The 13,890-nt window shown below is 35.1% G+C and overlaps 1 protein-coding gene across 27 annotated transcripts in view; it reads right to left on the bottom strand.

Moving 5' to 3' along the window:
• The window catches only part of LOC123518691 (sodium-driven chloride bicarbonate exchanger-like), a 328,162-nt gene that overhangs the window by 33,519 nt on the left and 280,753 nt on the right, over nt 1–13,890 (bottom strand). For all 27 annotated transcript variants that reach the window (XM_045279674.1, XM_045279662.1, XM_045279658.1 and 24 more), the window contains 10 exons: nt 13,442–13,617; nt 11,711–12,145; nt 10,420–10,585; nt 10,139–10,291; nt 9,550–9,699; nt 8,335–8,491; nt 7,595–7,713; nt 5,291–5,469; nt 4,615–4,825; nt 3,191–3,298 (listed from right to left, as the gene is read on the bottom strand). In XM_045279674.1, coding sequence (XP_045135609.1) covers nt 3,191–3,298; nt 4,615–4,825; nt 5,291–5,469; nt 7,595–7,713; nt 8,335–8,491; nt 9,550–9,699; nt 10,139–10,291; nt 10,420–10,585; nt 11,711–12,145; nt 13,442–13,617 — 1,854 coding nt within the window. The remainder of the gene's footprint in view (nt 1–3,190; nt 3,299–4,614; nt 4,826–5,290; nt 5,470–7,594; nt 7,714–8,334; nt 8,492–9,549; nt 9,700–10,138; nt 10,292–10,419; nt 10,586–11,710; nt 12,146–13,441; nt 13,618–13,890) is intronic.

Raw genomic sequence — 13,890 nt, 5'->3', positions numbered from 1 at the left:
AAGGAAGATCGTGTGTATCCAATTTATTATGTTTTTATTCAAGAGTGACTGACATACTACAACATAGAGAGGGATGGGTGGATGCTATCTACCTGGACTTGAGAAAGGCCTTTGATAAAGTACCACACAATAGACTGATGTGGAAACTAAAGATGATTGGAGGAGTAAATGATAAACTAGCAAAATGGATGGAAAATTACTTAATGGGAAGAGAAATGAGAACAGTGGTGAGAGGAAGGAAGTCCGAGTGGAAGAAGGTAACCAGTGGAGTTCCACAAGGGTCAGTGCTGGTCCCATCATGTTTTTGATTTATGTTAATGATATGCCAGTAGGAATTAAACAGTTATATTAATTATTTGTTGATGATACTAAGCTAAGAGAGAGTAAAGAATGTGGAAGATTGTAACAAGTTACAGGAAGATCTTGATAAAAAGATCTATGAATGGAGTAAGTGGAAGATGGAATTTAATGACAAGAAATGTTATGAAAATGGGAACTAGTAAAGACAGAAGAAAACTGGTATTACATTTAATGGGAGAGAAAAATAAAGAAGACCAATGAGGAGAAAGACTTAGGAGTGATTAACTGCAAAACACTTTGTCACCGGAGAAACACATTAACAAGATATTTGGAAAACATATAAACATGCTTCAAAATATTGGCATTCCACTACCTAGATGAAGGAATGATGAAGAAGATATCACAAGCATGATACACCCCAGTTAGAATATGCAGCAGTGTGTGGTCACCATATGAAAAAGATAAAGAAGATTAGAAAGGATACAAAGAGATGGCAACAAGGATGGTACCAGGACTCAGGAGTTAGACTATGAGGAAAGACTGAGGAAGCTGGGACTGACCACATTAGAAGAGAGAAGAACAAGGGACATGATAACAATGTACATGATAGTCAATGGAATTGATAAGATAGATAAGGAAGACCTGGTGCTGGTGACAGATGATGATGGAAGGACAAGAAGGCATGTAAAGAAGATCAGGATGAGGCAGTGTGTGAAGAATATTGCAAAATTCAGTTTTCCACACAGAATGTTGAAGTGGAATGCATTGAATAATGAAGTTGTTACAGCACATAATGTGCAGAACTTTAAGAAAAAAATAGATAAATGGAGACATGGAGACAGGATACTATGAGACCCGCTCGAACCCTATACAATACAACTAGGTAAATACACAAGCACACACACACATACACATACACACACACACAAACTTATTAAGCTTCTACTCCAGAGTTATTGCAGGACTTGAAAGCAGAGATGGATGGGTAGACACAGTATACCTGGACATTAAAAAAGGCATTTGATAAAGTCCCTCACGGAAGACTTCTTTGGAAACTAGAGATCATAGGAGGACTGCGTGGAACCTTGCTCGAATGGACAAGAGATTATTTGAAGGATAGATAAATGAGAACTGTGATCAGAGATACATACTCGTCTTGGAGTAAAGTAACCAGCGAGGTGCCACAAGAGTCAGTGTTAGCCCCCATTATGTTTCAAGTTTATGTAAATGACATTCACATTGGGATAAACAGCTATATGAATTTATTCCCTGATGATGCAAAGTTGCTAAAAGTTATCAAAACCAGAGAGGACTGACTACTGCTACAGGAAGATTTAAATAAGATCTATGAATAGAGCAAGAAGTGGAAATTAGAGTTTAATGCCAAGAAATACCACATAATGGAACTAGAAAAGAGTAAGAGAAGACCTGAATGGAACTGTTTGATGGAAGAGGAGCAAATAACGAAGACTAAAGAGGAAAAAGATCTTGGAGTGATCATACAAGAAAATATGAGCCCTGATAAACACATAAATAAGATATTTGGACTATCATATAGAATGTTGACTAATATAAGAGTGGCATTTCGTTACATGGATAAAGATATGATGAAAAAAATCATCACAAGCATGATACGTCCACGGCTGGAATATGCAGCAGTGGTATGTATGGTCTCCAAGTTCTAAAAAAGATATAAGAACACTGGAAAGGATAAAGAAGATTACTACAAAGATGGTGCCGGAATTAAAGGACCTCACATATGAAGAACGACTGAAGGAAATGGGACTGCCAACCTTACAAGATAGAAGAGAATGCGGGGACCTAATAACAATGTATAAGATAGTAAATTATATTGAAAAGATAGATAAAAAAGATCTGGTGTTGTTGGCGGAAGAGGATGGAAGGACAAGAGGACATGAAAAGAAGATCAGGATGAGGCAGTGTGTGAAGGACATTGTAAAATACAGTTTTCCACACAGAACTCTGGAAAAATGGAATGCATTGGATAATGGAATTGTTGCAGCACATAGTGTGCATAACTTTAAAGAAATATTAGATAAATGGAGATATGGAGACAGGACACTATGAGCCCCGCTCGAACCCTGTATAATACAACTACGTAAATACAACTAGGTAAATACATGCACACACACTATATATATATATATATATATATATATATATATATAAACACACATACACACAGAACTAATAACATTGATGATACGACCAAGATTGGAATAAGCAAAGGAAGTATAGTCACCATAACTGAAAAAAGAAACTAGAAAATTAGAAAGGATACAGAGAGTAGCATCAAACATATAAGCAAGACTAAATGATCTTCCTTATGAAGATTGAGAGAATTGGGACTAGTAACATTGGAAGAAAGGAAGCAGAGAGGAGACCTAATAGCAATATATAGGATCCAAGAGGGAAGGGAGATGATTGATAGAGATGATTTTGTAATGAGGAATGTAAGTGATAGAAGAGAATATAGCAAGAAGCTAAAAAGGAGCGCAAGCAGAAGACTTTAAAAAATGTAGTGTTCCATAAAGACGTATAACAGCTTGGAATGAACTCAATAATGAAATTATGTGTGAAAAAATAATTCACAAATTCAAGATAAAGTTGAATGCAAAATGGAACATACACATGACAATACAGGCCTAACTGTGGCTCTTTCCCTATATATCACAATTAGATAAATACACACACACACAGAGAGAGAGAGAGAGAGAGAGAGAGAGAGAGAGAGAGAGAGAGAGAGAGAGAGAGAGAGAGAGAGAGAGAGAGAGAGAGAGAGAGAGAGAGAGAGAGAGAGAGAGAGAGAGAGAGAGAGAGAACTGATGTTTCAAAATATTCATACTACAGTTGTAAAGGACATAAGTACCATAAGTGGGAAGAGAATGGATGTTTGCTTGAAAGACTTGATCACCCACAGCACTGCAAGGCAAGCCACTTGGATCGCAGTAAAGAGGTGAACCTTCTTCAAAGGAACCTGAGGAAAGTAAACACACAATTGAAAATATCAGTTCTATATACAATGAAAGGCAGATTCCATGTGTATGTGCTTAAACCTGAAACTGGATAGCTGTATGTATGTATGCCAGCAGTCCCTTTCAGCACTGTAATTCATACCAATATAACTACGTATTATTTTATATGCTTTTAGTTAATTTTTTTTAATACAAGACATTCTATAAGTGCTTACTGATGAAAATTCTAATGACTGAATTCTAACATCAAAAATAGCCAAAACATGGTTTTATCTTATATTAACATTTTCACACACTGTCACTCTTAAAGATGAACTTCTTTCTATCTACTAACACCAGTCCTCTTTAATTATATCTATATATCAATGCACTTATACCTCTGTGTGTCATATCATGGTATCATATCTATACATTTTGACTACACTACCTCCTCCTTTCTCTCCTCTTCTTCTTTACCCCAGTTTCATATTCACACTTTATGACTAAGTCTTCTACACCTCCTTTCCCCTTTTTCTACATTTCTACTCCTATTCCTTGTCCAAAAGATGTAAAAATGATAGATAAAATTTTTGAGAGAGAGAGAGAGAGAGAGAGAGAGAGAGAGAGAGAGAGAGAGAGAGAGAGAGAGAGAGAGAGAGAGAGAGAGAGAGAGAGAGAGAGAGAGAGAGGGGGGGGGAATGATATAAAAAAAGTGTGAGAGAGACAAAGAGAGAAGTGAAAGAGTATAAGATAAAAAAAAATTAAGCTGTGATACTGAGAGTGAGAAGGGAGTGGATACTCTTCCTACTTGTTACACTTCCTCCTATTCTTCATCTACCTTAACTCCCTCCCTCCCTCCCTCCCTCCCTCTCTCTCTCTCATAAACAAACACACACACACACACACACACACACACACACACACACACACACAGATGTATTGAGACGTGGAACAGTTTAGATGAAGAAGTAGTGTCTGCAAAGAGTGTGCACACTTTTAAAGTAAGATTGGATAAGTGTAGATATAGAGACAAGGCCACACGAGCATAAAGCCCAGGCCCTGTAAAACTACAACTAGGTAAAATACAACTAGGTAAATACACACACACACACACACACACACACACATGAGAAATGGAATATCCACAGGTACCACTGATAATCCTAATTACATTTTTATTTCCTTTAAGTGGAAATTTAGTTTTTTTGCCATCATTAGTTATTTCACTTATGTTTTATATAATCATTCCCTATGCTGCTATGTTAAAATCATTCTAATATAATCTAGTGCCCTGTAGAAACAAACAATAGTAGACTTTAGTGTAGAGACTTATCCATACCTGTCTCAAGAAGGAGTAGTCTGGCTGATACTTGATCGGCATGAACATGATGAGGATTCTATCAAATAGCTGAATGCCCTTCAGTGCAGCAATACCCATGTACAAAAACACACCAAAGAGTACAGGCATGGGAATTTTACGTAGAATTGGTGTCATGATTACAGACAATCCAATCAAACCAAAAATAATTATGTGAGTCAAGCGATTTTCTCTGAAAATGGAAAAAAATTATATCATTCATTATGACTGCTAATCTAGAAATAGTATACTTGTCTTTACATAAAGAACATCCATGGTGCATTGGCTAATGCACCCTGGTAGTCATGAATGTGTAGGCCCTGGTTTGAATCCAGGCTGGAACAGTATGGTGAAGGTAAACAATGGAAATATCACATTGGCTATGTCCCAGGGAGAAGGATATTATCCATCACAGGTTCAAAGACCAATGAGATAGAGATGTGTGACAAAGCCATATGCAGCTGTAGAATTTGCCCTGAACTTCAACCATTTTCATATGCATGCACATACTTAGAATAATGAAAATGTATCACAAATTATGTTAAAACATCCTGTAATAGACTAACATATCTCTCCTTACAAATCCTGTAGCTTTTTACATATGGAACATTTCTTTATTTATATGAAGGTCAATGGATAGAGGTGGGTTACCACTCACCTGACACCTAGGAACTGAGGTTTCTCCCCAGGGGCTGCACATTCAGACTCCAGCTTCAAAGAATTGACATGATTGATGGAGAGCACAGTGGCAGCAACAAACCATGGCAGACCAAAGATAGAATTGAGTGTTGTCAAGAGGGCCAGGATGAAGAGATCAAGATGGTAGCCACCACCCTTCTGCAGTAGTCAAAGAAAAAAATCAAATGCATTAGTATTTGGCAAAGATAATCTTTGATACAGAACCAGTTTATTTCATATATCTATGACAATTTTGTCATCATTTTCATGTAATGACTGAGTTTTTTCTTTTATCCTGACTGATGAGAGATATTGGTTTGCAAGATGGATGGATGAAGGAAATGAGTAAAGCACAACAGATAGAAAAGGTAGACCTAACCCAAGAGATAGTGAAGGTATTCAAATAAAAGCAATCAATTGTAAGGGATACAGTGGACAAGAAGAAAAGTATACTTATCTTTGTCTTAAATGAAGAAGAGGAAACTATAAAACCAAAGAGGGAAAAGAAACAAAAAAGATAGCATATTATGTGGTAAGAAGTGTTCAGGGAGAAGGTGAGGACTATGTGAGTGAAATTAATTAAGTACACAGACTAGGAAAATATACAGAGGGAGGAAGAGGACCACTGAAAGTCAACTTTAGAGCACAAACAACAGCATCACAGGTGATACCACATGCATGGAGACTGGACAAGATAGAATAATACAAAAAAAAATTGGATAAAATGGGACATGAATAAGGAGGAGAGAAATAACATAAACAAACTTATAAGAGAGGCAAAGAAAAAAACGAGAACAGATCAGAGGAAGAGAAGAAAAAATTCTACTGGAAGGTTAAGAATGAGAGGATGAGGAAGTGGTATCTGACAAGGAAAGAATAAGAGGAATCAGTAATGTAAGTAGAAACAGTAAATTGTCAGTAGCATATACAAATATAAATGGAATAATATCAATGTTGCATGAAGGTCATAATTACATTAAGATAAAGCAGCAAGACATCATGGACATTACAGAAACTACACTAAATGAGTCAGCAGAAAATATAAATATTGGAGATGGATTATAATGTGTGATTAAGATCTAGGAATAGTAAGAAAGGAAGAGGAGTGATGTTACTGACCTCACAAAGTTGAGGGAATACTTTGCAGAAGCTAAATGAAATCAACTATACACAACAAAATAATGTACAGGGGAAGTGGGATATTTTTATGAATATTTATAATGAAGGGATTACAAAATATGTTCCTAAAATCAGAATCAATCAGGGGGAAAGAAAGGAAGACTGGTGTAACACAAGATGTAACTTAGCACAAGTGAAAAAAGAAGCAGCATGCAATAGATGGAGAAAAAGAGGATATAATAATTGGGAAGAATTTAAAGTAGTGAGAAATGAATATGTCCAAACCCTAAGAGATGAACAAAGGAACTATGAGAAATATATAGTTGACAAATACAAAAATAAGCCAAAATTCTTTTATAGATACGTTAATAGAAAAAAAAAAAAAAAAAAAAAAAAATAGATAGATTTAAAGTTGATAATGTCACATACGAGGATGCAAGATCACAGGCAGAAGTAATGAATAGGTGCTTTCACTTAGTATTCACCAAAGAAAATAAGTTAAAAGGACAAAGAAATGAGGGAGATCCATGTGGAAGTCAAAGGAATCAAGATTATGAAAATGTTGGATGTCATTAGGGCTCAAGGACCAGATGGGATGTGAAATTGGATAATGAGTGAAGGTAATGACCAGCAGGCAAAGATATTACATAACATCTGATTCTTGAAGTTTTACAATTCTAGTGAAAATAGTAGAAGACATCATAGTGATCAGAACTTTTTTGGCTGGGCTAAAACTGTTCCATACATAAATACTGGTCATACAGCATAAAGCAACTGCCGGCTGCTCATTCATTCTGGGACTTCAAATCATAGTGTATCATAAGTTGGCATACAAATATAATGGACTCATATAAAGTCTTAAGAAGTGTTTGGAGATGAGAAATAAATGACAGAGGTAAATGAGCTTAAGAGGACTCTGGTATACAAGAGTGAAATAGATAGGAATAAATGGAACTGATGGTTAGAATGTAATGAAAAGCTGTTTAGAAAAACAATAGCCTGGACTATTTCTTCTAGTAGGGACTCCCTTTAAGAATGCAAAGCTTTCTTTATGTATGACATATTCTGGCTAAGGATAACAAAAGAAGGAGAAAAAAGCCCACTGAAACCAAAGTACCAATGATGATGATGATTTATGATACTCAGGTTTATTTATATAGCTAACCTTGAGTTTGTGCTCTTTTCTGTTGACAATAACAGCAGTGATTTGTTGATCCATGAACAAGAGAATGCAGGCCAACAGAGCAGGCACTAGAGCCACAATTGAAGTCCACCAAGGGTTACCTGAATAAAATATTACTAGTTTTAAGCATGTCCAAAACAATCCTTAATTATATAACAATTTGCAGCTTGTGGGTTTTCATGAATATATAATTTATCATAACTAAATTCAGACATTTTCTCACTATTCCTGATGCCCTGACCTGACTTATGTTGGGTGGATGTGAAAAAAAGTTGACATTACAATTTTCATCACTATTCTTACAATGCTCTTCCTATAATTTAACTTTAGCATTTTTCTAACCTCTTCTCTTCCCATCTATTTACACAGCCAAACTAATTCAGAATGTTTTGATAATCTAACATATTGACAATTCATGCTCTTTAATCTTGAGCACATAATTTCTATCATAAAAGCATTCTATGTGTCATTGTCACCTTATCATTTAAGCCCTTTTTAAATTCATAAAGTTACTAGACTTTATTCACACTAAATTTCTTTAAATGATTATTTGAAACTTGTAATTAATTGACAAATGGAGCACTAAACAATATATGACTCTCTAAGTGGTACATTAAGTTGATTAATAAAACCATTATGTACACCCATTTATCAAGAAACTCTGACATTTAAGAGATTATTTATAATAGGAGATCATAAAATGGGACCAAAATTAAGCTTACCATCGAAGGGAGGAATGAGCCATCCACGGCCAGACCATGTTGGTTTTAATTCTGAAGGGACCTCCAGCTTTGGGGTGTGGATTCCAATAGCAAAGTCAATTCCACTCATAACCAAAATAGCAATAATGACAGCAAAGTCACTAATGACTTGGCGAATCTGTTGGGGTTATTGGATTTTAGTTTTCAATATTGAATTATTAGCAAACATAGTAGTTTTAAAATGTTAAGAAAAGATGAAACATAACTCAAACCCCATTTCAGAAAGAGAGAGAGAGAGAGAGAGAGAGAGAGAGAGAGAGAGAGAGAGAGAGAGAGAGAGAGAGAGAGAGAGAGAGAGAGAGAGAGATTCATATTTGTTGATTGTTGTTTTGTCAATTTTCATTTGACGACAACTCTCTAAGCTTCACATTATATCATACTAGGTGATTACCAAGAATACCTCTTGTACCTCATGCTTTTACTATCATAATCACACTTAGCAACATCAGTTTCCACTTAGTGATTCCTCAGACTGGATGATGATGGAGGTGCTACATCCTTAAGCCTACAATTATTGAAAAGTCATACAAAAAACTGCTAGCAATTATAATCTTTGATGATTTCTACAGGATTTGCTGACAAAATAAATTTCAAATAAACATTGACAGTATATGAAAATATGCATGTGAAAACAAATACATACTGTCAGCTTACTATGATTCCTTAAATTACTACATGCAATCAACAACTCAATAAAGCATCAGAGAAGAGGTTGCATAATCAGGTTTAACAAATTTCTAATCAAAAGGGTTGACATACACTACCAGTGCAATAACTTATCACTGCCCCTTGCCAGTAATAATTTCAAGAATTCTCACCTCAAATACAATTACATTTTAGTTAGACCTTTCTAGACAATTTTCAATCATTCATATTAACACCTCAGACAATTCTATACATCTATGCCTATCACTAGCTGTTTCATGAAACTAAGCTAAGGTAGATATAAGAATGAAACTGAATGAAGTGACTTTGTTTATATAAGCAAGTCTGTTTGCTGATGACACTGCTGTTGATAGGTAGAAAATGAAGATATATTTTTGAGAGTTGTGGATCAATTCAATATTATATGGTGCATTGTTGTAAGGGGTTTCGTGATCTACATCTTTACAATCATAGACAACACACTGTGATTCCTATTAACACTAACTTATCTTCTCACCACTAAAACCTTACCTTAGCAGGGAAGAAGGCAGCAGATTTGAAATCCTTAAGATATATGGCAATGAGGAAGGTGCCAAAGAAGAGAATCAGACTCAGCAAGTACACATCAGGATAATAGTGCATACATTCATGTCCATCTCCCTTCATGGTGCCATTGTAGATCTGTAATAATTAGCATAGCTTAATTTTTTATTACTTCTAATTCATCCATCATAATTTGTTCCTAGTAATAACAAATACATGCAAAGTGTCTTTATTTTCTTCTAAATAAACTGGTTTGAGTTAGAAGTATAAATATATATATATATATATATATATATATTGGCAAGGTAGGGGTGAACTTCTGATTTCATATAACCCCCGCTTAATGAAGGGGTTACGTTCCTTAAAAAAAACCTTCGTTAAGCGAAACTTCGTTAAGCGAACCATTATATATCTATATATATATATATATATATATATATATATATATATATATATATATATATATATATATATATATATATATATATATATATATATATATATATATATATATATATATATATATATATATATATATATATATATAGAAAAATTTACTACCATCATTATGACTTACTTCAGTACAAGTTTCACTTGTCATGTTGCTCCAGTCAGTAGACTCCATTACGTCTTCTGTTTCATTGAATGGCACACATATACAACTCTTATTTAAATCAACACTTATTTCCATAGGATACTTGTGGCCAATCTTCATAACTTTCTCCACAGCCTTCATGAAAAAAGAAACATTTTGATGTATGTATGCAAAAATTGTTACCTTTATGTTGAAAAATATGGCAGAATATCAGAAGGAATTTTATCATTCTTCATTTTATAACAGAACAGAAAAAGATTTACCTTATATATAAAAATAAATGCAATCAAGGTAGCAAAGTTTTCCTCAGTGAAGCGAGTAATGAAACACACCAAGGCTGATGCGTCTATTGCAACCAAGATTAACAAGATGATACCACTCCATATACCAATCCACAACCGGAATGATAGATAGCTCCATTCCATGGTCCTACAAGATAAGACAATTATAAAATAACAAATAGTATGTTGAGGCATGATGAATAATGTTATCAAATTCTGATTCAATACAGGTGAAACTGGAAATTTACCAGTTTTGTAGCCAGAAAGTTAATCTCTTTTATAAGATTAACATTTCATTTATATTTATGTTTTACTATACAGTAAGTCCTCGTTTTACACTAGAAATGCGTTCCTCAAAAAGCTACTGTAAACCAAACCTGTTTTAACATGTATTAGATAGGAATACGTTCCAGCTCTGTATGAAAGTCAATCAAAAAAAGCAAACAAACATCCATCTCAACCTTCAAGGTTTCAATAATAGACAGGGCCTTTTCTGAAATGAGGCTCAACGAGAGTGGGGCATGCTGGCGTGTTTGGCTGTCTATCCAAATTTTAAGTAAACCCTCCATCCGATCCATAATGGGTTCCCGATGTTTTGTCAGCAATTTTACCTGCAGGCTTGAAGCATTAGCTGCTGCCTCCTTAACACTTGAAGCATTCCTCAAAACAGGAGCAACTGTGGTAAATTCAGGGAACGGCTTATAGCTGATGAGCCTTCCCCAAGTTCTTTTCTCTTGACTATATCAAGATTCGTTTCCAACATTAAACTTTTCCTGGCTCGTTCACCCTTACCCACTTCTTCACCAAGATCCAAATTACGTTTCAGTGACATTTTGGACAGGAATTGGTCTTAAATGCAGAGAATAATGTAATTAAATCACTGAGCACAGTCTCACTGTTATTCGTCGTTCTGGCGCGAAAGTGACTGGTTTGTTGTTGGTCCGACTTGGTCGCAGTGCAGCGCCACAATCACATGCGGCGGGAATTTCAAATATCGTAAGTGCGATTTTTTTATCGTAAATTGAAAAAATGGTAGTAATTGTCAACTGTGTAAAACGAGGACGAGGACAGGCAGTTTAGGTGTCTAATATCTTACAATTACCATACATTGAACTGATTGAATTTGTGTCTAATATCTTAGAATTACCATACATTTGGCTGATTGAATTTCTAAGTCTATTTTGCATGTAAATCCAATATATCTCAATCTTACTCCCATATTGGTTCTTTTGTCATCTACATAATTAAAAGTTTGTCTGTCTAACATCCATACCTGCAGAAGTCATACAAGATGGTTTCAAATACCAATACAGGGCCAGTTGATCCCAGAATGGTCAAAGGTTGACCAGAGAAGAAACCATAGGTCACTCCACAGATCAATCCAGCAACAAGAGACTCCAGTGCAGCAATTCTGTTTTCTGTGGCTTCACCAAGAAGACCTCCAAAGGTAATTATAGGAGTAAGGCAAGCAAAGTAAATGAAAATGATCGAGGCAATAGACTGGATAGATATGCCATCTTTGTAGTCACTCAGGTACCATGGTGATTTCCTCTTTATGTCATTTATAAGACCACCAAATAGTTTCCCAGATCGGGTAAGTCCCGCTTCTTCTCGCAACTTCACTTCTTCCTCCTCTTCATCAATAACCTCCACTGGCTGCTTCTTCTTTCGTGTGTCTTGAGATGGAATGGCTGCAGGTGGCTCAATCCTGATAAAGGGAAGGAAATTGAATATTTATTTAATAACATATTTATGAATTACATTATGAAAAGTAAATAAATAGGTAAGACAAGTGCAAGAACAAATATCACATTAAGAAAAATTCTATCTAACATAAGATTAGGCATCAAAGATGTGTTCAAACACATACATGCACAGACAAACACACACAACACAAGAGGGCAGTCACAACTTGTCCCATAAAGATAACACAACTCTCATCTTCACACAACTCTACAAGCATCTGATATATGCATACTTCACTCAGAATTCAAAATTAAATAAAGTGACTTCTATACAACCCATTGAGTCCTCATTTTTTCTGTGTCTGTGATTTAAAACATCATGCAAAACTCTCTAATAGCTCCTTCTTCATCTTTTTCCTGCTTTATTTCACCATGATGACGTCACTAGCATCTAATTCATCTCTTAATCTGAACTTTTCTAAAAATATTATTTAGGGCTTGTTTGTCCCTCTTCACCCTCTAACTACTTTAATGTTACCAATTTAAATCCTTTATGGTGATATTTTCCATAACCTCAATGGCCTTAACTGTTAACACTAGGAGGCTTATGAAGCTGATGGGGTTTCTTCAATTGTTTACTGAAACTGTACTTCCATTCTTGCACCTTATTCCAACCCTATCAACATCTACCTTTCCTTCTTGCTGGAAGTTGGTCTATATTCAATCTATTCTTAGATAGAACATTTAATTTTATCAGCTCGTTTCCTTAAATTTACTGCCTTCAACCTCTCTCTCTCATTGCTGCAATGTTGCATCTCTTGCATCTTCCACTACTATTAATGATAAATGCAGTTCTAATCTTTTGAACTGTATGCTTCCTATCCTCCAACAACCTCACTGCACATGACTTTCTATTATACTTTTCATTTTTCAAATGCAAGAATGCAAGAGTTAGTTGGCATTCTTAATCATTCATCCCTTCTTCTGGTAAACTCCCTATTACTGCATTTCCACCTTCATATGACTTGAACTCTTTCAAGAGTGAGATTTCAAGACACTTATATGTTATTTAGTTTCTGTTTGGACTCTTAAGAACTGGCACTTAAATAAGTCTTTTCAATTTTATTGCTGTTGGCCAGTAGATCTCTTACATGAAAAAAATCATCATCATAAATACAAATAAGTATACAAACAAAATACTTTTTATACAAGAGGGGAAAATTGGCCAAGGGCAGTCAGTTTAGCTTTTTACTCCACCTCATTCTTACATATAATCTTTCAAAATATAAAAATATGTACAAAATAATATAGAGATTTACCTTATAGCTGGGTCCCATTCCCCTGGAGGGAGAACTGTTACAGCATCCAGGAATTCATCTATACCAGCAAGAAGGTGACTTCTGTTCTTTGCCTTGTAAGCCACATCATGGAACACCTCATCACTAAGGAGTGTTGCCATTGCTCTACCAATTTCATGGTACCTTGGCAAACCACCCTAAAATAAAAAATTTTTTTCATTATTCTTTAATCCTTTAAAACAACTGAAAGCAGAATGTTTTTTTTTCAAATCATATCATATATATATATATATATATATATATATATATATATATATATATATATATATATATATATATATATATATATATATACACACACTTAACCCTCGGCTATCGCGCCCAATTGGGGTGAAATAGCCGCGCTATAGCCGAATTGATCTTGGCGGGAAGGCGGTTTTGGCCAATGAGCACTCAGATATTCCATTACG

Source organism: Portunus trituberculatus, chromosome 44 (genome assembly GCF_017591435.1).
Source record: "Portunus trituberculatus isolate SZX2019 chromosome 44, ASM1759143v1, whole genome shotgun sequence".
Classification (NCBI taxonomy): domain Eukaryota; kingdom Metazoa; phylum Arthropoda; class Malacostraca; order Decapoda; family Portunidae; genus Portunus; species Portunus trituberculatus.
The sequence above is the reverse complement of the archived record's forward strand: the minus strand, read 5'-3'. Positions and strand labels throughout refer to the sequence as shown.